The sequence below is a fragment of the Oryzias melastigma genome, linkage group LG12 (genome assembly GCF_002922805.2).
Source record: "Oryzias melastigma strain HK-1 linkage group LG12, ASM292280v2, whole genome shotgun sequence".
In the NCBI taxonomy this organism is placed as follows: Eukaryota; Metazoa; Chordata; class Actinopteri; order Beloniformes; family Adrianichthyidae; genus Oryzias; species Oryzias melastigma.
The window spans coordinates 24,066,892-24,092,852 of NC_050523.1; the positions used below are offsets into that span (position 1 = coordinate 24,066,892).

At 41.6% G+C, this 25,961-nt stretch overlaps 1 protein-coding gene across 1 annotated transcript in view; it reads left to right on the forward strand.

The window, feature by feature from the left end:
* Nucleotides 1-7,868: 7,868 nt before the first annotated feature.
* The window catches only part of c7b (complement component 7b), a 43,664-nt gene continuing 25,571 nt past the window's right edge, over nucleotides 7,869-25,961 (forward strand). The window contains exons 1-3 of the mRNA XM_024262672.2: nucleotides 7,869-7,981; nucleotides 8,055-8,107; nucleotides 8,202-8,277. Of these exons, the coding sequence (XP_024118440.1) occupies nucleotides 7,976-7,981; nucleotides 8,055-8,107; nucleotides 8,202-8,277 (135 nt within the window). The 5' untranslated portion in view covers nucleotides 7,869-7,975. The remainder of the gene's footprint in view (nucleotides 7,982-8,054; nucleotides 8,108-8,201; nucleotides 8,278-25,961) is intronic.

The window sequence follows — 25,961 nt, forward strand, 5'->3', positions numbered from 1 at the left end:
CAGCAAAAACAACAACATAAAAGCTAAATAATTTTTGGGAAAAACTTCAAATCATATATTCAATAAACATATAAAGTAGTTCACACACAATATTTATAAATGCAACATCAAAACATTTGATCATTGAGGCCTATTTATTAAAACAAAAAATATTTAAACTTTGAACAAAAACAAAATGTTAAAGCATGTAGTTTCTGATTACATTTACATTTCTTGAGACTAAATCTACAAAAAATGAGAGAAAAGAATGCTTAAAAATAGTGTTGAAAATACCAAATCTATCTGGAGTACACCTTTAAAATACAAATGTTCTCGTCCCATCCATCCGTTTTTCTGCTCATCCGGGACCAGGTCGCGAGGGCAGCAGTCTAAGCAAAGATGCCCAGACTTCCCTCTCCCCGGTCACTTTCTCCAGCTCCTCTGGGGGGACCCGAGGCGTTCCCAGGCCAGCCGAGAGACGTAGTCTCTCCAACACGTCCTGGGTCTTCCCCGGGGCCTCTGCCCAGTGGGACATCCCCGGAACACCTCTCCAGGGAGGCGTCCAGGAGGCATCCAGACCAGATGCCCGAGCCACCTCAACTGGCTCCTCTCGATGCGGAGGAGAAGCAGCTCTACTCCGAGCTCTCTCCGGGTGACTGAGCTTCTCACCCTATCTCTAAGGGAGCGCCCAGCAACCCCCCGGAGGAAACTCATTTCAGCCGCTTGTAGTCGGGATCTCGTTCTTTCGGTCACGACCCAGAGGTCATGACCATAGGTGAGTACTGGAACGAAGATCGAACGGTAAATTGAGAGTTTTGCTGTCTGGCTCAGCTCTCTGTTCACCACAACGGACCTGTGCAGCGACCGCAAAATGGTGGACGCCGCTCCAATCCGCCTGTCGATCTCACGCTCCGATCTTCCCTCACTCATGAACAAGACCCCAAGATATTTAAACTCCTCCACCTGAGGCAGGAGACTCCGCCCACCGAGAGAGGGCAAACTACCTGTCTCCGGTCCAGAACCATGGCCTCACATGTTTTTTTTTTTATGTTTGCCGGGCCACACATTTCGCTCTCCCGTAACCTGCTGCTGGCATGCTTCAAACTGCATCATGCAGTGCATAAATGATGATAACTGTTATAATCAAAGTTTTAATTTTTATTCTGCGCTATTTGTGCCAGTTATAGTCTTCACACGTCTGCTTGCTGATTTCTTTATTTAATATTTTTTTGTAGCTGAGCGCAGTTTTTTTCCCCACAGCCAGGGATACCAGCTCACAGAAAAGTCTGTCGGAACGGATGTGGACCGCGGTCCACCATTTGGTGATACCTGCTTTAGAGACTCTGGCAGTTTTAATCTATGTTAGTCTCTGCGTCTTATATTATGTGAGTACTTATGATTAAAAATGAGACAAATGCTATGTGTTAGAGTTTGATTTCTTCAGTGTCGTCAGTCCCACACATCATTGTTGAGGAATCTACAATGATTCCTTTGTCTAGTTTCCTCATGGGGTCATTAACCCTCATGGACTCTTATATGGTCCATATGACCCCACCCTTGCACTGATGTGTGATTCCTCCAATTTCATGTCTGCCAAGGACTCCAGTGAAGATAAAAAATCATTGGAGAAACAAAAGTTCAGCCTGCTGTCTTGTGGTGTCCAGATGACCCCACTTTTAATGTAAACATGCCTAGGATAACCCAAAAGTTACAGTGAGGAGCAGCTCCCACTACAGCCAGCAGGTCAGCTGGGTGGAGGTCTGGACTGTAACTGGACCAGTCCTGAACTTTTCTACTGGGTGAGTTGGTGTAATGTTGGTTTAAACCCAACAGGTTCAAGCTTTAGTTGCTTTCTAATATTATTCATAAGTAAGCCCAGATCATGACCCCTCTACCACCATGCTTAACAGGTGGGTTGAGTGTACTGTCTGAGGCTGTGCTGTTTTATCAAAAATATGTCTTAGTCCTAAAGCCAAAAGGAAATAATTCTAGTGTCATCTGCACTGGAAATACTTTTTTAAAATTTCTTTCATAATAACAGTACGTGACAAACAAAACAGTCTGTTTGCTAAGTATTTTATAAGTACAGTTTATTTTATGGATGCGTAAAAATTCTAAGTGAAAGGTTTCCTTTCAGGTAATTTTGTGATTATTGCTTGACATCACATAGTTTCAAATTACACATTCTCTGTGTTTGTGGGAAACAGTTGAGCTGCAGATTTGTTAACCTTTTCAGATAGAAACTGGTTTGCTGAGCTGCCATGAGCATCTCAGAAACCAACCTTCAACCTTTGGGTCTGTTAGCTGGAAGGTTCATTGAAGGTTGCTCATGTCTTTTCCCCTTGACCTTTGGTGTGAACACACCTGAGAGTTTCAAAGCTGCAAAGAACAGAACAACGGGGATTAGTAACATCTGACTGAACCTTTCAATCCTTCAAAAGTTTTAGAAACAGACTCAGTCCAGTGGAGTTATGCAATACTTTAGAAGCACAGGCAGTCCAAAGTGCTTCACAGTAGTAATAAATCAATTAAACAACAGTCCTGGAGTGATGTGTTTGTGTTCATGAGTGTTAGGAACTAGTTCCTGCATAAACACGTAAACTGTTATTCACTTCTTTAAAAAAAGCTGCTCAGACATTTGTCTCCATCAGAACTCACAGCCGTCTTCAGATGGACTTCAGTGTTCAGGTTTGGTCAGGAGCAACTTCAAAGACACCAGCAGGATTTGAATGAAAGAAGACTGTGAAGCGTGCACCCTCAGGCTGTGCACAGACATTTTTCAGCCTTGGATTGTCTTCTGCAGGGGTCATGCCCATATTTGAATGTGTCACAGTGAGACATGTCTGTGAGCGTGCTTGGTGCAGTCTGACTTCCTCACTGAGCAAGGCCTCAGCATCATGGTGCGTCCATGGGAGAAGCTCCTGTATTTATAGCAGTTCCCTAACTGTAGGAACATGGAATTGTGAATGATTTCTTCACTCTATGTGTAAAATAAACATTATGCTTTTAAAATTTTTTTTTGTCATGTTTGTGTAAAAAAAAAGCTTAGTGAGTGCATTTGAATATTGGGTAACACATTAGATGAGGTGCTGCTAAACACTCAATATAATGTAGACAAAGATATTTAATATATTTGTTAAGCTTGTAAGCAGTTTTTTAATGTGGCCTTTGTTTAAAATGACATTACTTTACATGTTAATCAATCCATCCAAGTATGTTAAAAAACCTTTTTTGCTTCAGGGAATAAGGAGTTATATTTGTGCCACCATATTGCAAGCAAAAGTCATAGATTTGAGATCAAATTTTTTTAATTTGCAAACAAAATGTTAAGTTTTTCAAATAAATGTTATTTTTGCTTTGCAAACTTTTTTTTGCTTTGCAAAATTTTTTTTTTTTTGCTCTCAAAAAATATATTTTTGCTTGCAACTTTTTTTTTTTTGTCAGGACAAAAAAAAGTTGCGAACAAACGTTTTTAGATGCGTAGTGGCTCATCTTCCATTCACCCCATCTTTGGCTTTGCGTTTAACTTTTTTTCTCAGTGTTACATTTGTGTCAGCCTCCTGATTGGGGGGGGGGGCGGAAGTAGTTTCCGCAGATTCTTATTGTGAAAATCTGCTGCTCTGTTCGCACTGTAGGGATCATTTTGTTAGTTATTTGTGACCGTAAAAGCAAAATCAGAGACCGGAGGACATGATAATACATCCGTTCCAGGTAAGAATCGGTTATATTATTTTTTTCAGTCTGTCTCTGACGATGTGAGTTTGCTACTTTGACAAGCTAGCTGTTGCTGACTCCAAGACGGGGCATGCATAGAGTTCTAATGGAGACGTGAACAGGTTTAGTCGTGGGGAAAACGTCCCAGAAACATGCTCCGAGCCTCGGGTACCTTCCTCCCTACAGGCGAGGAGTCGCCGGTAACTAAAGCCGCACTTTCTGCTGCTTTGACGAGACTGTAAATGTCCGTTTTTACCTGCAGCTATTTCCTGGGGTTATTAAACCCATGATGTAATTAAATATGATAAGTTGTTGGCTGTATATTCAATGAAAAGGTCTGATCAGCAGTGTCAACATTGTCAGAATGTTGGTGACGGAGCTCGCAACGTGCCACATGTCTGGAAGGTGCTGCTAGCTAGCTAGCGCTAGCATCAGACACGCAGATCAGTGACAAAAACGGAGCTTTGTTTGGCTAATTTAAGAGAAGAAACACGAAATATGAAACAGTCGTCGTGGAAGAATGTACCAATGGACAATGAATAGTTATCAGAAACATTGATATAAATTCTACCAGGGAAAACACATTTTTCATAACAGCAGCAGCCAATAAAGTAAATGCTGTTTTGTTATATTATGTGTTATGATAAATGTGACTTGGATAATTAGGCATTTTTTATTGTATATTTGTTGTTTTCATTGCAAAATTATTTTATTAAATCTTCTATTTATTGAGATAAAGATTTATTTTGTTGGGTAGCCATCATGGTGTTTTGAAATGCATATACATAAACTATACTTAAAATGATTTGCTAGAATATTATTTAAAACACTGTGTTGAGTTAAAATGTGTTTTTTTTCTTGTTTTTTTTTTGCAGGTGAAGTTTGTAGAAGCAAAGTTCCAGAACAATTTTTGCCAGAAGAACAGAGGGCATCTCTGTGAGGAAGTACAACGGAGACTAAAGTAATCTCACTATAGAATATAGACAAATCACTAGGACAGATTTATGTGGAATATGATCATTAACAGGCCCTTTTCACTGGGACGTCAGACTAAATGGTGAACGGCAAAGCTGACAGCTGAATGCTGTTTGACACAATTGTACATAAATAATAAAAGGTAACCTTACAACAGAAACATGTTCAATATTTATTTAATACATGTATTTTCATTTCCTCTGTTAAATCGTTCAGAAATCTAAGTATAAATTTGAATAATCTCTAAATATTGAATGTTTTGTTGAGAATATTCACCTTTCATCTGAGCAGATATTATTCTAACTGGTTTCTATTTTGGTTGATGTTATTTGCACATATTTTTAGTGTAATTTAAGCACAAAAAATGATAGAAATTGTTGTTGGTCACATTTAATACCTTCAGCAAAAACGCACATCGCTGCATTACTTGTACACATTTGAATCACTTCCCAGGATAAATGTAATGTATGCATTTTTAAAAATGGGAATGATTTGGCAGCTGTTATGAAAAATGTGTTTTCCCTGGTAGAATTTATATCAATGTTTCTGATAACTATTCATTGTCCATTGGTACATTCTTCCACGAAGACTGTTTCATATTTCGTGTTTCTTCTCTTAAATTAGCCAAACAAAGCTCCGTTTTTGTCACTGATCTGCGTGTCTGATGCTAGCTAGCTAGCAGCACATTCCAGACATGTGGCACGCTGCGAGCTCCGTCACCAACATTCTGACAATGTTGACACTGCTGATCAGACCTTTTCATTGAATATACAGCCAACAACTTCTCATAAATACCTACATCATGGGTTTAATAACCCCAGGAAATGGCTACAGGTAAAACGGACATCTACAGTCTCGTCAAAGCAGCAGAAAGTGCGGCTTTAGTTACCGGGACCCCTCGCCTGTAGGGAGGAAGGTACCCGAGGCTCGGAGCATGTTTCTGGGACGTTTTCCCCACGACTAAACCTGTTCACGTCTGCATTAGAACTCTATGCATGGCCCGTCTTGAAGTCAGCAACAGCTAGCTTGTCAAAGTAGCAAACTCACATCGTCAGAGACAGACTGAAAAAAATAATATAACCGATTCTTACCTGGAACTGATGTATTATCATGTCCTCCGGTCTCTGATTTTCCTTTTACGGTCACAAATAACTAACAAAATGATCCCTACAGTGCGAACAGAGCAGCAGATTTTCACAATAAGAATCTGCGGAAACTACTTCCAGGCCCCCCCCCCCAATCAGGAGGCTGGCACAAATGTAACACTGAGAAAAAAAGTTAAACGCAAAGCCAAAGATGGTGTGAATGGAAGATGAGCCACTATGCATCTAAAAACGTTTGTTCGCAACTTTTTTTTTTTTTGTCCTGACAAAAAAAAAAGTTGCAAAGGCAAAAAAAAAAAAAGTTGCAAGCAAAAATATATTTTTTGAGAGCAAAAAAAAATTTTGCAAAGCAAAAAAAATAAAATTTATTTGAAAAACTTAACATTTTGTTTGCAACTTAAAAAATGTTGATCTCAAAACGATGACTTTTGCTTGCAATATGGTGGCACAAATATAACTCCATACATGTCTTACATTGAAACAGCTGCGTTCTGTTGATGTGACTCAATGCATAGCAATGGCACCTGCGCATCCACGTCTCTGTCTATACCAGCGAATAGACAATCCAGTAATATATAGAAATAATCAAGATGCTGCTTTTGGAATGCCTAACAGCGGGGCTGCCGGCGCAGTTGAGGGTTTGCAGGTCCGAAGGGCACCAGAGTCTGAGAGAGGTAAAAGCTAACATGTTAAAAAACAAACAATCCAGAGTGAAACATTCATTAAATCCATCACTAGGACAGAGTTTGCTGGATATAATGCCAACTGCGCTCAACCTCTGTTCCCTAACTTCCAAGTCCACTGGAAAGTTGTGTAAGCCAGTAGATTTTTGACAACTGAAGGCAATAGACCTACGAGCTAATGCTAGAGCTAACAACCGACCATGACAGAATCAAAAATTGGCGGGGCTTTTGTACTGGAGCTCAGAGAATGATGACATGAAACTTCTGAGACTTGCACCAGTTGAGCAATCTCAAAATTCAACAGCAATACCTTGTTTCAACCTTTTTACCTTGCAGCATACAGATGGTTTTTGACCACATTTTCAGGAAATTAAACAAGTTTATTTTCACAAAAATTTGGCAACAACCAACAGACGGTACTTTTAAAGCCCCGTTTAAAGAGGACAACAGCCAGAAAAAAAGTTTATGTAGTGTTTTGGTTACCCTTTAACTATTTTGGGTCAACAGAACAAAAGAGATTGAAGGAAAGAGGTAAAGAGGCAGGTTTGTGTAGAAGGATGTGGCGAGAGCAGCCATGTTGTTGGTTTAGAGATTCTGATACATAGACAGGTGGCAGAGCAGGAGGAAGCAGAGATGAAGATGTTGAGGTTCTCTTTGGGAGAGACCAGGATGGATCAGGAATGAGTAGATCAGAGGAACAGATCATGGTAGATGTTCTGGAGATAAATGCAGGGAAGTTGATGGAGATGTTTGGACATGTTGAGAGGAGGGACAATGACAATGGATGATGAGGTTGGAGAAACTGGGAAAAAGAGGAAGACCAAAGAGGAAATGAGGTTGGTTGGTGTGAATGAGGACGATGCCGAGGAGAGGATTAGATGGAATGGACATTGCGGTTGAATTGTTTCAAGTTTGGATCATTCTTAACTGTTTTTGTGATGTTCTCAGCTCCTAAAGATCACAGAGTTTTGAAAAACTTTGTTTATTTAAATTTGTTTTCCATCAGTACAAGTCTAGAGGGCTTAATTCTTAAAAAAAAATCCTGAACCATCTGGATTATAGAAAGGCGGAAAAACCAGGATGAATATGTGTGAGTTTATAAAACAGAATCAGGGGAGGATCTGAAAAGAGAGTTGTCAAGGTTTACACAAAATAGATGGAAAATAAACTGTTTGGGAAATTTCAGATCATTTTGCACTTTAAACTTTTGCAGTCAAATGTACAAATCTGGAAATTTTAGGACTTTAAGGCCATTCAGCATCAGATCCAGGACAAACTCTGTGACGTGTCTGTGCCTGTTCCACACGAAACAAACATAACATTGGACAGGCTGCTTTGAAAGATGGGGTGGAGGGACAGGAGGAGCCTAATCGGCTTCTCCTGATTTTATTTGGTCATGAAGGGAATGTCTGAACTGTGGGACCTGTTCAGAAAGCCCCCCTCCCTCCTGTCCCCTCCCAGAGGATTTAATGTCCCTGAGCGCCCCAGAACTGGACCAGACGAGCAGGTGGAACTCTGACCATGAAGGTAACCCCCCCCTACTCAGCAAACACCAGAGTTTGAGAGCAGAAATTAGTGAATTCCTCTTTTTCCTCCACAGCTGGCTTTGGCCCCTGCTTTGGTGTTGACACTTGCTTTTGTGTCACCTGTGCGGTAAGTCTGTCCCCTGAACAGCTAAGTATGTTTGACCTGTTTTTTTTCATTCTCAGAGACTATAACAGGTTGTCTGCCCCTCCCCCACCCCCAGCGTTCAGCAGCCTGTGAACTGCAGATGGGGTTCATATGGAAGCTGGTCTGAGTGTGATGGCTGCACCAACACAAAGGTAATTTAAGACCGCACTCACACTCCCAGGTTTGATTCGCACCAGTGTTGGTTTCTTCGGTTAGTCCATTTCAGTTGGCAGGTCTGAAAGTTCTCCTGAATTCTGGTTTGGATCAAACACAATGGGTCCTCTTGAAAGTGAGGCTCAATGACAAATATATACTTACTGATTACTTTTTTCTTGTCTTGGCGGAAATACAAGTGATTAGCATTTAGAGCAGTAATTTCTCTTTCAGATGGTTTAGTGTGAAAATCATTGTCATTCCCAACCCATTCTGACAGGGTCCATGGGAGTCTCTCAGAGTGAAAGCACACTTTATAAAACTTCGCTCTCTGGATGATCATCTGATCATAAACATCTTTGAGCTGAAAATCACAAACATGGAGTTTCTTTCACCTTTGGAATTTGAGCCATAAATAGATGGAAGTTAGCAAAGAAAATAAAATAACTTTGGATGCCTATCAAAGTACAACAATTAACCGTTGTTGTGGTAATAGTTAGAGTTAAATGAATTTTGATTAATTTCTCTCAACCCCAAATGATTATATGAACTTTTCTTGAGACTCTGCTTGTTGAGCCGCTAAAAGGAGAGCTTGTTAAAGACAAAAGCATAAGACACATGTGAATTGTGTCCTTGCTATTGACTTGCATTCTGTTTCTTATAAATGTGAACAGTCTAATCTGTATTCTTGATATATCTGATTATAGAAGTGAACATGTATGGTTTCTCAAACAAAAATGGAAGTTATCTGATTACATGTAATTTAGATTTCCCCCCCAGTTTATCTGAATTCAAATCTTTGAAATTAAATATTTCACAAAAGTAGAAATGCAAGTGAAGGTAATCGTTGTATGAAAACTAACACTCATTTTCTTTTAATTAAAATTTAATGAAGCAAAGAAGAAGCCCAAAACTTATCAGCCCTCTAACCCCCAGGAACTCTGTGAAACCGACGACTCTATGAACACACATGTCTTTAACAAATGAAACCAGAGGTTTACAGAAGCATAAGAAAGTTAGACAACATATGATAAACTTTTCTAAAAACTGCAAACATTTAACCTAAAGGTGAATTCACACCAAACGCAACTTGCATGGCAGAGGCGGCCACTTTTAATTAAGTCAAGGAATAAATGCGACATTGGGCGATCTGAAGTCCCGCGACCCGATTTGAGCAATGGGCGAAGCATGAAGATCTGGCAGCAGCTTGATTTGAGCAATGAGGTGGGAATCAGGCGACTGAGCCAAAATTTAAATACCTGAAGTTTGACAGGTTGCTGCGTCGCATCAGTAAATCACAAACACAGCTTTGGGCACGTAACGTTTTCAGTGACTCGATCAGTGGGTGGAATATTAATCTAAAGCGAGCGTTTAATCTTTTCCATTTCCAACTTTTATCTTTTCCATTTACTGGTTGGAGCCACAGATTTGCAGAGTTTATCCAGCTACTTTTGGGCGAAGGTGGGATACACTCTGGACGGATCGCTGGCTTTCTCTCCCGCAGTGGAGCTGACTTGCTTGGAAGCAGTCTCTGCACCCCGCAGCGGCTCTATCTACTGGCTCTGGCCTCATCCAGACATATGAAAAAAAAAAAGGTCTCTTAATTTTTATTTTTTCCGCTCAGGTTAATACGACACCGTCAGCCTTCAAGCTCAGCCACAGAAACACAGTGGAAGCAGCTGTCATTCAGACACAGTACCGGGAAAATCTTTTAATAATCATCAAATAAGCCCAAACATGGAGACAGGATTACTGATGTTTTGTAGTACTCTTCACTATAAATAAATCTTATTGCTCAACATTGTCTGTTTCTTCCAAACATTCTAAAGACGCTTAAAGCAACATCCTAAATGTATTAGCTGGTAGCTCCTCCCATGACATCAAGCGCAGCAACACATTTTTTGAGCAGTGAATTTGTCACGTGACAAAAGAGGGGCGAATCGCGTTCGGTGTGAATGCGCCTTAGGGCAGGGTCTTTGGATGACCAGATTCCAAATACCAGATGACAGCCAAGAAGGTCAAGAAGTCTGATATGCTTGTCAAAATCCCTGTTATCAGATAACTGTTGTCTCTTTTTCAATGCATAAATCCATTCATATTCGTTGCTGTGTCTTCATCTCAGTGTGAATCAGGAAAACTGGTGTTGGCTGCAGTGTGTTTCTTTCTTGAATCCCTGCTGGGTCCTGTCCATGTGGAGTTTGTATGTTCTCCTTGTGCATGTGTGGGTTTTCTCCAGGCCCACTATCCAAAGACATGCTTCACAGATTAATTGGTGTCTCTAAATTGCCCTAGGTGTGAATGTATGGCCCTAGAACAGACTGGTGACCTGTTTATGGTGTGTTCTACCTTCACCCAACATTAGCTGGGTTCACTCCAGCAACCCTAAAAGAGATTCGGTTCTGAAGAAGGAGGAATGTTTTTTTTTCCCCAAAAGACCTGAAAGGTCTGTTTGTTAGCTATACTTGGAATAGTTCAAGAAGACATTTTTCACTTCTTAGTCCAGGTTTTGCTGTGAAGAGTGAACCTTGGGTGATAGAAACAACATGTCTCCAAAGCTAAAGCTATTTTGTTTTCGTAGTTGAAACAGATTTGAATGACTGTTGCATGTAAATTTAAAGGGTGTGATCTGTAAGCCTGGTTCAAATCCTGCCATTTGTTCTTGTGAAGTTGTCATGTTTGCGAGGCAAAGCAGACCCAGATGCTGTAACCCAGAAGGATCACGGACGGCAGAGGTAGTAAAGAATTAGTTTTATTGTCCAATGAGGGTTGAAGCTGGAGTGGAGCGTCAGCAGGAAGAGGCAGACGAGGATCAGAATGAGTCCAGATGGTGGAGCGAAGATCCAGGAGGTGAGTTGGGTGATGGTGGCGTGGTTTTGCAGCAGGGTAGATGGTGGAGCTATTTGGCAGTGGTCCCAGGTCAGCACGTGGTATGAAAATCCTGGGAAAGTGAATGAGACGTAAGCAAAAAATTATTTAGGCTTAAACTTCCCCAAAAAAAATGACCAGAAGCACAAGGCCAGGGTACTTCACCAGGTAAGGTAGGTATCTGGTGAAGAATGCTGGAGCAGGCCCCTCCTAAATAGCTGACTGTGGCTGACGAGAAGAGTGCTGGCAGCTGGGTCCAATTAGGAGATGCAGAGGAGAGCAGGAGCACCATGACAGAAGTACTACATAATCTAGAAAAGAACAAAACTTGTTTACAGAAAAGCATGAAGCTGACAAAGCAGCTTCATGCTTTCTGCTCTCAAAGGTCAAAGCTGTCAGGGATGCTTATTTGTCCTGGCAGAGGACGCAAAGTTTCATCCAGGAAAGCTGAGTTATTTAGTTCTCAAGGCCCCTTTCAGGAACATTAGTCTTTTAGGAACAGATTATATTTATTGTTTCAAGAGTATTTATACTTTAGCGGTTGCCATGAGACAGTATATTAGCTTTGGTCCAGGAAGTCATACAGAGCTGCTGGTTATCAGATAGATCATTTATTTTGTTGGAGGCCTCTATGTTTGTTCAGATTATCCCAATCTTGATACAGATATGATACACAGATGTGAAAACACCAGACAGAGCAGAGGTGTCGCAGTACATCAACTTCAAATCAATGAAGGGATGTTGGACTAAGATTGCGACTGTGGGGTCACTGGAATTCAGGAAATTCTCAAGTGTAACCTTTGTGCTGTCCTAGACATGTTTACATTAAAAGTTGGGTCATCTGGACTGACTGTGTATTTCTCTGTAAAAGTCGATGAGATTATGGGATTTTGGCCTCTTGGAGCCACTTCCTGTTTGGAACTTCAGGAGGGAAGGGTCTCTTATTTCATTTCTCATATACAGTCAATGTGTAGAAGGGATGATATTTTTTTAGTTCTATTTAAATGTCAAGATTGCTGCTAAAATGGAGGCCAGATTGTTTGATTGATGGTTGTATTTCATCTGACAGATGTGTTTTTTCCAGTCTGTTTTAACTCTTTGCAAAAGTATGTAAAAGTAAAATTATGTCATGTTCAGATAACATAGCTACAACTATGGATGTGAAAACCTGACTTCAAAGGAGTCAGGGTTCAATCATTTTATGCTGTTGAGTGAAAAGGTATTCTCCTTGATTGGTTATGCTTCTTTAACATGTTTGTGATCTTAAAATTTTCAGATCATCAATGTTTGACACAATTAAACACAAGATACATTTTCAAAGTAAAGATGTTTGTCACTTTAGAGGAAAAATCTACATGGCTGTTTTTGAAAAGGGGATTCTCTATTATGGTCTTGTTGCAGCCTGGAAAGATTAAGTTAATTTATTTTAATTAGATATTGTCCAGGAGAGATGTTTTAGCAATAATCATATTTTTTCTGTCTTAGTTATGAGAATAATTTCTAAGTTTAGTTATTTGCTCTTTTATTTTGAAACTACCTGCTAGATGCAGCATATTTCCTTTTTGTTGGGGTGTGCGGATGTGCAGAAGAAGAGCTGCGTCTATGGTTTTGTATGTGATCACATTCTGTCACATGCTGTCAGAAAAACGTTGCAGAAGAGGAAAAAAAGCGCTCAGTTCGGGGCAAATAAAGTTGCAAAAACGAAGACGGAGTCCTGTCCATTTTCAAGGGTGCAACATAAATTTGGTGTTTCCGCCCGGTTGGAGTGCTTTTTGCAACGAAGTCCATCGAAAGAGACACGTGAGTGACCGCCATGAGAATGCTAGCTGGATTAGCTTAGCGTGCTGAAGTGCCCAACGTTGTTCTGCGACCACGCAAACGGCAAAGATAAAGGCTCTGCACGAAAGCTACAAATGTAAAGATGGCATCTCCATGTGACAGTGTTTATGAGGAAATAGAGGAAAAGCTATTGACGTTACCTCTGCCGGAATTAAACGAAGCCTGTGAATCACTTGGAGTTCCTGTCAGAGAGAGTGATAAAGACTTACCTCGTAAACTGAGGAGACAAATCCTGCAGTTCCTAGAAAGTGAAGAAGTAACATCACTCGAGGATGAGGGGATGTCTTTGTTACTTGCATTTAACGACAAGATTGACGAGTTAAAAGAAAAAGACGATGACACGGAGCTTCGTTCAAAGAAAATGGCGCCTCAGCACCCTCCTGTGGCAGAAAATGGTACCGCATCCAAAAACGCAGTTGGCGAAAATGAAACTGTTTCAGGTTCAAAAACAAGTGAAACGGGTAACACTGCTGAAAAGAACCCCACATTTATCCATCAATTTTACAGGAAGGATCTAAAAATTATTGGACAGATTGGAGAACCAAATCAAAAAGATAAATTAGGATTTGCCAGTCTTGAAAGACAAATTCAAAATCCTTACTGGTCTTCAAGATGACATCATCCGAGCTGATTTAAAACCATATCTGCAAAACCCACAAGTAAAAGATGAGGTGCTTCTGGAAAGAATGACCGCTGCATACACCCTGGAAATGGAAAGAAAGAATAAGCTTTCAACTACACTTAAATCAAGAATGGCTAAAGTTGCAACTGTTTGTGAAGACAGATGTCCACAAGAGACAAAGAAAAAGAACAAACAGGTTGAAACAATGAAACGTGACACACTGATGGAGAAGGTTGATCAAAGCAACAAAGCTATATGTGAAGCCATCCAGAATCTTTCCGCTCAAATTGCAAGTTTAAATCAGTGTCCAAGACCAGAAAAAGTAAAAATGAATGAGTAATGAAGCTGGAAACCTCGTCCACAGACAAGGATAAACAAACAGTGTCATCAGTGCCGAACAACAAACCAAGAAGGAAGATGCAATCACTGTTACAAATGTGGTAGCACAGATCATTGGGCAGCTGGTTGTCGTACCAAGAATGTTGCAGTTTCCACCAACAAGATTGAAATTCAGTCACATGCTGAAGTAAAGATGAGCCACGTGGAGAAGCTCAACCAGAAAACACCTCTTACTGGCAAGCAGCAACAAACAGCCAAGCTAGTAGGGAAGAGATGTTTAGTCCGAGCCTCCCTTGGTGGTGTTGACACCACAGTGCTGTGGGATACAGGGTCACAGGTATCCATTGTGGTAGCACACTGGAAAAAAACCTACCTTCAAGACACTGAAGTGAGACCAGTTGAAGAGTTGCTTGAAGAAGGTGCATTAGATCTCTCAGCTGCAAATGGAACTGCAATTCCATATGAAGGATGGATTGGAGTTGATTTCACCCTGTCGCAAAATGCTGTGTCTGGAATGAGTGACAAACCAGTGCTGGTTCCAATTTTGGTAGCTCATGGTGACCTTGAACGCCCCATCATTGGGTTTAACGTGATAGAAGAACTCGCTCTGACTAATGAAACATCTGGAGATCAAACTTCTTCTAGCTTCATGGTGAAAAGACTTTCTTCTGCTTTGGAAGTGGGACGCAAAACTGCTAAAGCCGTCTTATCTGTTCTAAAAAAACAGAAAAAGGAAAACAGTCCCATCACAGCAAGACTTAGCAGACACCCAATAATGATCCCAAAAAACTCGGTGAAGGAGGTGGAATGTGGTCTTTTGCACAAAGACACCCCAAGAGGCACCATGGCCAACAGGACTAATTATCCGAGAACAAGTGATTCAGGTGCCCCAGCAAGATAGAAAAATAGCAGTGACTGTTGAAAACACAACTAATTCCGATATCTCTCTTTGTGGCCGCATCACACTGGGCTGGTTGTATGCTGTTAATGGAATCTACCCGCTGGAGACAAAGCCGCTGGAGGTTCAAAAACTTGTGTCACCAGACAGCTGTGCCACAACTGAAGCAGATCAGACCACTCATCTACCACAAAAAAAATCATGGGACCCACCTGTAGACCTGACTCATCTGGCAGAAGAACAACAGCTGCAGGTAATAAAGATGCTCAGAGATGAATGTGATGTATTCGCAAAGGATGATTGGGACACAGGACTGATTAAAGATTTGGAAATGGACATCCACCTGGAAGATAACGTCCCTGTACAGAAGACGTACAATGCAATTCCCAAACACCTCTACCAGGAAGTAAAGGCACATCTGCAAGATTTGCTTAACCGAGGCTGGATCCAGAAATCCTGTTCCTCATTTCATCACCTGTGGTATGTGTCAGGAAAAAAGATGGAAGCCTCCGGTTATGCATTGATTACAGACTCCTGAATAAAAAAACAGTACCTGATCGTCACCCAATTCCAAGAATACAAGAGATTCTGGAAAACCTGGGAGGCAATTCCTGGTTCACAGTTCTGGATCAGGGAAAGGCTTATCACCAGGGCTTCATGAGTGAGAAAAGCAGACCCTGCACTGCATTCATAACACCATGGGGACTTTACGAATGGGTCAGGATCCCATTCGGACTCACCAATGCACCGGCTGCTTTTCAGCGCTACATGGAGGGATGCCTGAGAGACCTCAGAGATGAAATCTGCATCCCTTACCTGGACGATGTGCTTGTGTTTAGCAGCAGTTTTGAGCAACATGTTAAAGATGTGAAACAAGTTCTGCAGCGACAAAAGCAGTGTGGCATCAAGTTGAGGCCAAAAAAATGTGACTTTTTCAAGCGTGAGGTCTGTTATGTGGGTCGGGTGATCTCTGCTGAAGGATACAAAATGAACCCCAAAGAAGTGGAAACAGTGCGAGCCCTCAGGCATGAGAAACCAACCACTGTTCAAGAAGTGAGAAAGCTCATGGGTTTCCTGGGGTACTACAGAGCCTACATCCCAGATTTCTCCAGGATTGCAGCACCACTTTACAAACTTTTGGCAAACCCCAAGTCTGAGTTGAAAAGAAATCACAAGAAAAAGAAAAACGGCAAAATACCCAATCAGTTACCACCATCACATCATGTGGATTGGACAGAAACTCATAAGGAAATACTGGAAAAGTTAGTGGACCACCTCACAAACCCACCAATTATGGCATACCCCGATTTGGAAAAGCCTTTTATCCTACACGTGGATGCGTCAGAAGAAGGCCTGGGCGCAGTTTTGTATCAGCGACAAGATGGAGTACTCAGAGTTATTGCCTATGGGTCAAGAACATTGACAGCTGCAGAGAAAAACTACAAGTTACACTCTGGGAAGTTGGAATTTCTCGCACTCAAGTGGGCGATAACAGAGCGCTTCCGTGACTATCTGTTTCATGCACCCCATTTTGTTGTTTACAGTGACAACAATCCGCTGACATATGTCACTAAATCAGCCAAACTCAATGCCACAGGACATCGCTGGGTGGCAGAGTTGTCGGATTACAGATTCACCATTAGGTACAGACCAGGGTCAGCTAATGGAGATGCTGATTTTTTATCCCGCAGGCCAAAGCCCATCGAGAAAATTATTCAAGAGTGCACAAATGAGTGTCAGCAGGATGTCATCGAATCTATTGGACAAGCGTTGGAAGCAAAACAAACAGGTGAAGTGGACTGGATTTCAGCTGTCACTTGTAATACAGATGCACTACCAGAGGAAAGTGACATGTTTGGGTCTGTTCAGCCTATTCCAGTGAAAGACTTGAAAGCAGCCCAGAACGCAGACCTAACAGTGAGAAGGGTTTTGAATCTCAAAAGAACACAGTCCAACATAAAACATAAAGACAAAATGACAGAGACTGAAGCTGTTAGACAACTCTTAAGAGAGTGGCCCCGTCTGAAAATCGATGGATATGGAATCCTCAGAAGGGAAACAGCAACTAGAACACAACTGGTTGTCCCAGAGTCCCTGAAATCCATCATTTATCAACATCTGCACGAGGAGATGGGTCACTTGGGTGCTGACAGGATGATTGCACTTGCCAGAGAACGTTTCTACTGGCCCAAGATGAGACAGGAGATTGAACACCATGTTACTCAAGTGTGCCGCTGCATAAAAAGAAAGAAACCCAACCACATAATTTGTACACCAATCCAAAGCATTGAAACATCTGCACCATTTGAAATGATATCCATCGACTACTTACACCTGGAAAAAAGTAAGGGAGGTGAGGAATACATCCTTGTTGTTGTGGATCATTTCACAAAATATGCACAAGCCTATGCAACTAAGGATAAATCTGGGAGGACTGCAGCTAAAAAGCTCTTTGATGATTTCATCACAAGATTCGGATTTCCATCAAAGATCCATCATGATCAGGGAAGAGAATTTGAAAATCACCTCTTCCAAAAGCTGCAAAGTTACTGTGGTATCCGCCCATCTCACACCTCTCCTTACCATCCTCAAGCAAATCCTGCAGAGCGTTTTAACAGAACACTGCTTGGGATGCTGCGCACACTGGAGGAGACACAGAAGTCAAGATGGAAAGAACATCTCAGCAAAGTGGTCCATGCTTACAATTCCACAGTGCATGAAGCCACAGGATTTTCCCCATTTTTCCTTCTCTTTGGGCGTGAACCAACACTGCCAGTGGACCTTTTGTTTCCAAAAAAGGAAAAAGGGAGGAGTCAAACACATTCTGGATATGCAGAGAAATGGAGGGAGACAATGCAAGAAGCCTATGCTATTGCCAAGGCACATATGAAAAAAAGTGCTAAAAGAGGGCAGAAAAATTACAACAGACGTGTATGGAGTTCCACACTTAAGCCAGGTGACCATGTGCTGGTGAGAAACCTCACACCAAGAGGAGGTCCTGGGAAGCTCCGTAACTTCTGGGAGGACACAATCTATGTCGTCAGCGAGAGAAAAAGCCCTGACAGCCCAGTATATGTTGTGAAACCTCTGCATAAAGAAGGAAGAGAACGAGTGCTGCATAGAAATCTTCTTTTGCCATGTCCCTATCTGTTGGAAGAGTCTGAAGCTGGAGAGCCTAACCTGAAAGAAAAATCCAACAATGAAAAACCCAAGCGGTTAACACGTCATCGAGTGACCCGTCACCGTGATACTTACCAAACGGATTCAGACAGTTCCAGTGAAGACGAGTATCACATGCTAACAACTGCAAGACCAAATGACTCTTTTCTCAATGCAGATGCAGAAGAATTCCATCCTAAAGATGACATGATTGTTGAAAGGCTTGAGGAGATTCAAATGCCTGAAAATAATCATGAGAAAGAACAAGAGGAGGAAGGAACCCCAGCAGCAGAAGGAGTTGAGGCAGTTGATGGTGAATCAGATGACATGCAGGAAGATGAAGAAGATGTCAGAACAGGGAGGAAGAGATCAACACGAGTCAGGCAACCCAGAAAAATCTACACATATGATCAACTTGGTCAGCCAACATTGCAACCGCTGAAGAGTTTTTCATCCAGTGTAAGGGGATCCTCACAAGCCAACTGTGACCCCTCCATCAGACCATCACCCCGCATGTATCCTTTTTATTAAAGTAAATAAAACATGAAAACATATAAGTAAAGTATACTGGTTGGTTAAACAGTTTGACTCACGTTACAGCTTTTGTCTAACAGACTTTGCATTTTCAGTTAAAGTGATAGCCCTTATGTAAATAATGAGGTATCTGGAGGATAATGATACGGATTTGCTGGACATATTTTGAGTTTATATTTATCCAGATATGGGCTGTAATCAAGGTACAGAAGTAGAGATTTAAAGTGTGTACTGTACGCAATGTTACTGAAAAGAAATAATGCATGGTATTAAATGTATAAAAATATAATGATGGGTGAAAATGGTAATTTCCTTGTCCCTTTTGTGAAGATTTGGGGGGCCCACCAATACTTCTATGGACCGATCACCCCTTTAATATCAATGGACTTTTGGACAGTCTCTTATTATTGCCATGAGAAGAGCAAAGAAGCAGACAAATGCTGAAGAGTGGGAGACAACCCAGTTTAGTCAAAGTGGCTATGTTTAATATATGTTTACTTACCTGTTTACTTATCACTGTTATGTTATGTGTTGTTTTTTTTGATGTTACAGAGTAATCTTGAAAATGTTGCACAACATTTTTTTTATTTTTGTGGGGGAGGGTGTTGCAGCCTGGAAAGATTAAGTTGATTTATTTTAATTAGATATTGTCCAGGAGAGATGTTTTAGCAATAGTCATATTTTTTCTGTCTTAGTTATGAGAATAATTTCTAAGTTTAGTTATTTGCTCTTTTATTTTGAAACTACCTGCTAGATGCAGCATATTTCCTTTTTGTTGGAGTGTGCGGATGTGCAGAAGAAGAGCTGCGTCTATGGTTTTGTATGTGATCACATTCTGTCGCTCCGGCTGTCTCAGAAAACGTAGCAAAAGAGAAAAAAAGCGCTCAGTTCGGGGCAAATAAAGTTGCAAAAACGAAGACGGAGTCCTGTCCATTTTCAAGGGTGCAACATAAATTTGGTGTTTCCGCCCGGTTGGAGTGCTTTTTGCAACGAAGTCCATCGAAAGAGACACGTGAGTGACCGCCATGAGAATGCTAGCTGAATTAGCTTAGCTTGCTAAAGTGCCCGACGTTGTTCTGCGACCACGCAAACGGCAAAGATAAAGGTTCTGCACGAAAGCTACAAATGTAAAGATGGCATCTCCATGGGACAGTGTTTATGAGGAAATAGAGGAAAAGCTATTGACGTTACCTCTGCCGGAATTAAACGAAGCCTGTGAATCACTTGGAGTTCCTGTCAGAGAGAGTGATAAAGACTTACCTCGTAGGCTGAGGAGACAAATCCTGCAGTTCCTAGAAAGTGAAGAAGTAACATCACTCGAGGATGAGGGGATGTCTTTGTTACTTGCATTTAATGACAAGATTGACGAGTTAAAAGAAAAAGACGATGACACGGAGCTTCGTTCAAAGAAAATGGCGCCTCAGCACCCTCCTGTGGCAGAAAATGGTACCGCATCCAAAAACGCAGTTGGCGAAAATGAAACTGTTTCAGGTTCAAAAACAAGTGAAACGGGTAACACTGCTGAAAAGAACCCCACATTTATCCATCAATTTTACAGGAAGGATCTAAAAATTATTGGACAGATTGGAGAACCAAATCAAAAGGATAAATTAGGATTTGCCAGTCTTGAAAGACAAATTCAAAAAGCTCTGAAAAAGGGATATGATGAAGGAGAAGTTGTTGAGGCTATCATTCAAGCCATTGTCCCAGGGACAAAACTGAAAAGTTACCTAGAAAGCAGAGTCGATTTGACACTTCAAGCTCTCAGACAAATACTACGGACACATTACATTGAAAAGGATGCCACAGAACTTTACCACTCACTCACACGTGCCGTGCAAGAATCTAAAGAAACCCCAATTCAGTTTTTGGTCCGAGCCATGGACTTAAGACAACAAGTTCTTTTTGCCTCAGAAAGAGCTGAGTCTGGATTGAAATACAGTTCAGAATTAATCCAAAATCAGTTCCTCCAAACAATCCTTACTGGTCTTCAAGATGACATCATCCGAGCTGATTTAAAACCATATCTGCAAAACCCACAAGTAAAAGATGAGGTGCTTCTGGAAAGAATGACCGCTGCATACAGCCTGGAAATGGAAAGAAAGAATAAGCTTTCAACTACACTTAAACCAAGAATGGCTAAAGTTGCAACTGTTTGTGAGGAGAAAAGTCATCTTGATGAAGACAGATGTCCACAAGAGACAAAGAAAAAGTACAAACAGGTTGAAACAATGAAACGTGACACACTGATGGAGAAGGTTGATCAAAGCAACAAAGCTATATGTGAAGCCATCCAGAATCTTTCCGCTCAAATTGCAAGTTTAAATCAATGTCCAAGACCACAAAAAGTAAAAATGAATGAGCAACGAAGCTGGAAACCTCGTCCACAGACAAGGATAAACAAACAGTGTCATCAGTGCCGAACAACAAACCAAGAAGGCAGATGCAATCACTGTTACAAATGTGGGAGCACAGATCATTGGGCAGCTGGCTGTCGTACCAAGAATGTTGCAGTTTCCACCAACAAGATTGAAATTCAGTCACATGCTGAAGTAAAGATGAGCCACGTGGAGAAGCTCAACCAGAAAACACCTCTTACTGGCAAGCAGCAACAAACAGCCAAGCTAGTAGGGAAGAGATGTTTAGTCCGAGCCTCCCTTGGTGGTGTTGACACCACAGTGCTGTGGGATACAGGGTCACAGGTATCCATTGTGGGAGCACACTGGAAAAAAACCTACCTTCCAGACACTGAAGTAAGACCAGTTGAAGAGTTGCTTGAAGAAGGTGCATTAGATCTCTCAGCTGCAAATGGAACTGCAATTCCATATGAAGGATGGATTGGAGTTGATTTCACCCTGTCGCAAAATGCTGTGTCTGGAATGAGTGACAAACCAGTGCTGGTTCCAATTTTGGTGGCTCATGGTGACCTTGAACGCCCCATCATTGGGTTTAACGTGATAGAAGAACTCGCTCTGACTAATGAAACATCTGGAGATCAAACTTCTTCTAGCTTCATGGTGAAAAGACTTTCTTCTGCTTTGGAAGTGGGGCGCAAAACTGCTAAAGCCGTCTTATCTGTTCTAAAAAAACAGAAAAAGGAAAACAGTCCCATCACAGCAAGACTTAGCAGACACCCAATAATGATCCCAAAAAACTCAGTGAAGGAGGTGGAATGTGGTCTTTTGCACAAAGACACCCTAAGTGGGCCACATTTCGCATTTGAACCAAATCAAGAGGCACCATGGCCAACAGGACTAATTATCCGAGAACAAGTGATTCAGGTGCCCCAGCAAGATAGAAAAATAGCAGTGACTGTTGAAAACACAACTAATTCTGATATCTCTCTTTGTGGCCGCACCACACTGGGCTGGTTGTATGCTGTTAATGAAATCTACCCGCTGGAGACAAAGCCGCTGGAGGTTCAAAAACTTGTGTCACCAGACAGCTGTCCCACAACTGAAGCAGATCAGACCACTCATCTACCACAAAAAAAATCATGGGATCCACCTGTAGACCTGAGTCATCTGGCAGAAGAACAACAGCTGCAGGTAATAAAGATGCTCAGAGATGAATGTGATGTATTCGCAAAGGATGATTGGGACACAGGACTGATTAAAGATTTGGAAATGGACATCCACCTGGAAGATAACGTCCCTGTACAGAAGACGTACAATGCAATTCCCAAACACCTCTACCAGGAAGTAAAGGCACATCTGCAAGATTTGCTTAACCGAGGCTGGATCCAGAAATCCTGTTCCTCATATTCATCACCTGTGGTATGTGTCAGGAAAAAAGATGGAAGCCTCCGGTTATGCATTGATTACAGACTCCTGAATAAAAAAACAGTACCTGATCGTCACCCAATTCCAAGAATACAAGAGATTCTGGAAAACCTGGGAGGCAATTCCTGGTTCACAGTTCTGGATCAGGGAAAGGCTTATCACCAGGGCTTCATGAGTGAGAAAAGCAGACCCTGCACTGCATTCATAACACCATGGGGACTTTACGAATGGGTCAGGATCCCATTCGGACTCACCAATGCACCGGCTGCTTTTCAGCGCTACATGGAGGGATGCCTGAGAGACCTCAGAGATGAAATCTGCATCCCTTACCTGGACGATGTGCTTGTGTTTAGCAGCAGTTTTGAGCAACATGTTAAAGATGTGAAACAAGTTCTGCAGCGACAAAAGCAGTGTGGCATCAAGTTGAGGCCAAAAAAATGGGACTTTTTCAAGCGTGAGGTCTGTTATGTGGGTCGGGTGATCTCTGCTGAAGGATACAAAATGAACTGGAAACAGTGCGAGCCCTCAGGCATGAGAAACCAACCATTGTTCAAGAAGGGAGAAGCTCATGGGTTTCCTGGGGTATTACAGAGCCTACATCCCAGATTTCTCCAGGATTGCAGCACCACTTTACAAACTTTTGGCAAACCCCAAGTCTGAGTTGAAAAGAAATCACAAGAAAAAGAAAAACGGCAAAATACCCAATCAGTTACCACCATCACATCATGTGGATTGGACAGAAACTCATAAGGAAATACTGGAAAAGTTAGTGGACCACCTCACAAACCCACCAATTATGGCATACCCCGATTTGGAAAAGCCTTTTATCCTACACGTGGATGCGTCAGAAGAAGGCCTGGGCGCAGTTTTGTATCAGCGACAAGATGGAGTACTCAGAGTTATTGCCTATGGGTCAAGAACATTGACAGCTGCAGAGAAAAACTACAAGTTACACTCTGGGAAGTTGGAATTTCTCGCACTCAAGTGGGCGATAACAGAGCGCTTCCGTGACTATCTGTTTCATGCACCCCATTTTGTTGTTTACAGTGACAACAATCCGCTGACATATGTCACTAAATCAGCCAAACTCAATGCCACAGGACATCGCTGGGTGGCAGAGTTGTCGGACTACAGATTCACCATTAGATACAGACCAGGGTCAGCTAATGGAGATTCTGATTTTTTGTCCCGCAGGCCAAAGCCCATCGAGAAAATTATTCAAGAGTGCAAAAATGAATGTCAGCAGGATGTCATTGAATCTATTGGACAAGCGTTGGAAGCAAAACAAACAGGTGAAGTGGACTGGATTTCAGCTGTCACTTGTAATACAGATGCACTACCAGAGGAAAGTGACATGTTTGGTTCTATTCAGCCTATTCCAGTGAAAGACTTGAAAGCAGCCCAGAATTCAGACCCAACTGTGAGAAGAGTTTTGAATCTCAAAAGAACACAGTCCAACATAAAACATAAAGACAAAATGACAGAGACTGAAGCTGTTAGACAACCCTTAAGAGAGTGGCCCCGTCTGAAAATCGATGGAGATGGAATCCTCAGAAGGGAAACAGCAACTAGAACACAACTGGTTGCCCCAGAGTCCCTGAAATCCATCATTTATCAACATCTGCACGAGGAGATGGGTCACTTGGGTGCTGACAGGATGATTGCACTTGCCAGAGAACGTTTCTACTGGCCCAAGATGAGACAGGAGATTGAACACCATGTTACTCAAGTGTGCCGCTGCATAAAAAGAAAGAAACCCAACCGCATAATTCGAACACCAATCCAAAGCATTGAAACATCTGCACCATTTGAATTACTTACACCTGGAAAAAAGTAAGGGAGGTGAGGAATACATCCTTGTTGTTGTGGATCATTTCACAAAATATGCACAAGCCTATGCAACTAAGGATAAATCTGGGAGGACTGCAGCTAAAAAGCTCTTTGATGATTTCATCACAAGATTCGGATTTCCATCAAAGATCAATCAAGTATCCGCCCATCTCACACCTCTCCTTACCATCCTCAAGCAAATCCTGCAGAGCGTTTTAACAGAACATTGCTTGGGATGCTGTGCACACTGGAGGAGACACAGAAGTCAAGATGGAAAGAACATCTCAGCAAAGTGGTCCATGCTTACAATTCCACAGTGCATGAAGCCACAGGATTTTCCCCATTTTTCCTTCTCTTTGGGCGTGAACCAACACTGCCAGTGGACCTTTTGTTTCCAAAAAAGGAAAAAGGGAGGAGTCAAACACATTCTGGATATGCAGAGAAATGGAGGGAGACAATGCAAGAAGCCTATGCTATTGCCAAGGCACATATGAAAAAAAGTGCTAAAAGAGGGCAGAAAGATTACAACAGACGTGTATGGAGTTCCACACTTAAGCCAGGTGACCATGTGCTGGTGAGAAACCTCACACCAAGAGGAGGTCCTGGGAAGCTCCGTAACTTCTGGGAGGACACAATCTATGTCGTCAGCGAGAGAAAAAGCCCTGACAGCCCAGTATATGTTGTGAAACCTCTGCATAAAGAAGGAAGAGAACGAGTGCTGCATAGAAATCTTCTTTTGCCATGTCCCTATCTGTTGGAAGAGTCTGAAGCTGGAGAGCCTAACCTGAAAGAAAAGTCCAACAATGGAAAACCCAAGCGGTTAACACGTCATCAAGTGACCCGTGATATTTACCAAACAGATTCAGACAGTTCCATTGAAGACGAGTATCACATGCTAACAACTGCAAGACAAAATGACTCTTTTCTCAATGCAGATGCAGAATAATTCCATCCTAAAGATGACATGATTGTTGAAAGGCTTGAGGAGATTCAAATGCCTGAAAATAATCATGAGAAAGAACAAGAGGAGGAAGGAACCCCAGCAGCAGAAGGAGTTGAGGCAGTTGATGCTGAATCAGATGACATGCAAGAAGATGAAGAGGATGTCATGGTTAAACAGTTTGACTTACGTTACAGCTTTTGTCTAACAGAGTTTGCATTTTCAGTTAAAGTGATAGCCCTTATGTAAATAATTAGGTATCTGGAGGATAATGATACGGATTTGCTGGACATATTTTGAGTTTATATTTATCCAGACATGGGCTGTAATCAAGGTACAGAAGTAGAGATTTAAAGTATGTACTGTACGCAATGTTACTGAAAATAAATAATGCATGGTATTAAATGTATAAAAATATAATGATAGGTGAAAATGGTAATTTCCTTGTCCCTTTTGTGAAGATTTGGGGGCCCACCAATACTTCTATGGACTGATCACCCCTTTAATATCAATGGACTTTTGGACAGTCTCTTATTATTGCCTTGAGAAGAGCAAAGAAGCAAACAAATGCTGAAGAGTGGGAGACAACCCAGTTTAGTCAAAGTGGCTATGTTTAATATATGTTAACTTACCTGTTTACTTATCACTGTTATGTTATGTGTTGTATTTTGATGTTACAGAGTAATATTGAAAATGTTGCACAACATTTTTTTTATTTTTGTGGGGGAGGGTGTTGCAGCTCAGAAAAACGTTGCAGAAGAGGAAAAAAAGCGCTCAGTTCGGGGCAAATAAAGTTGCAAAAACGAAGACGGAGTCCTGTCCATTTTCAAGGGTGCAACAGTCTATTGTTGACAGTGATAAAAACAAGTGCACCA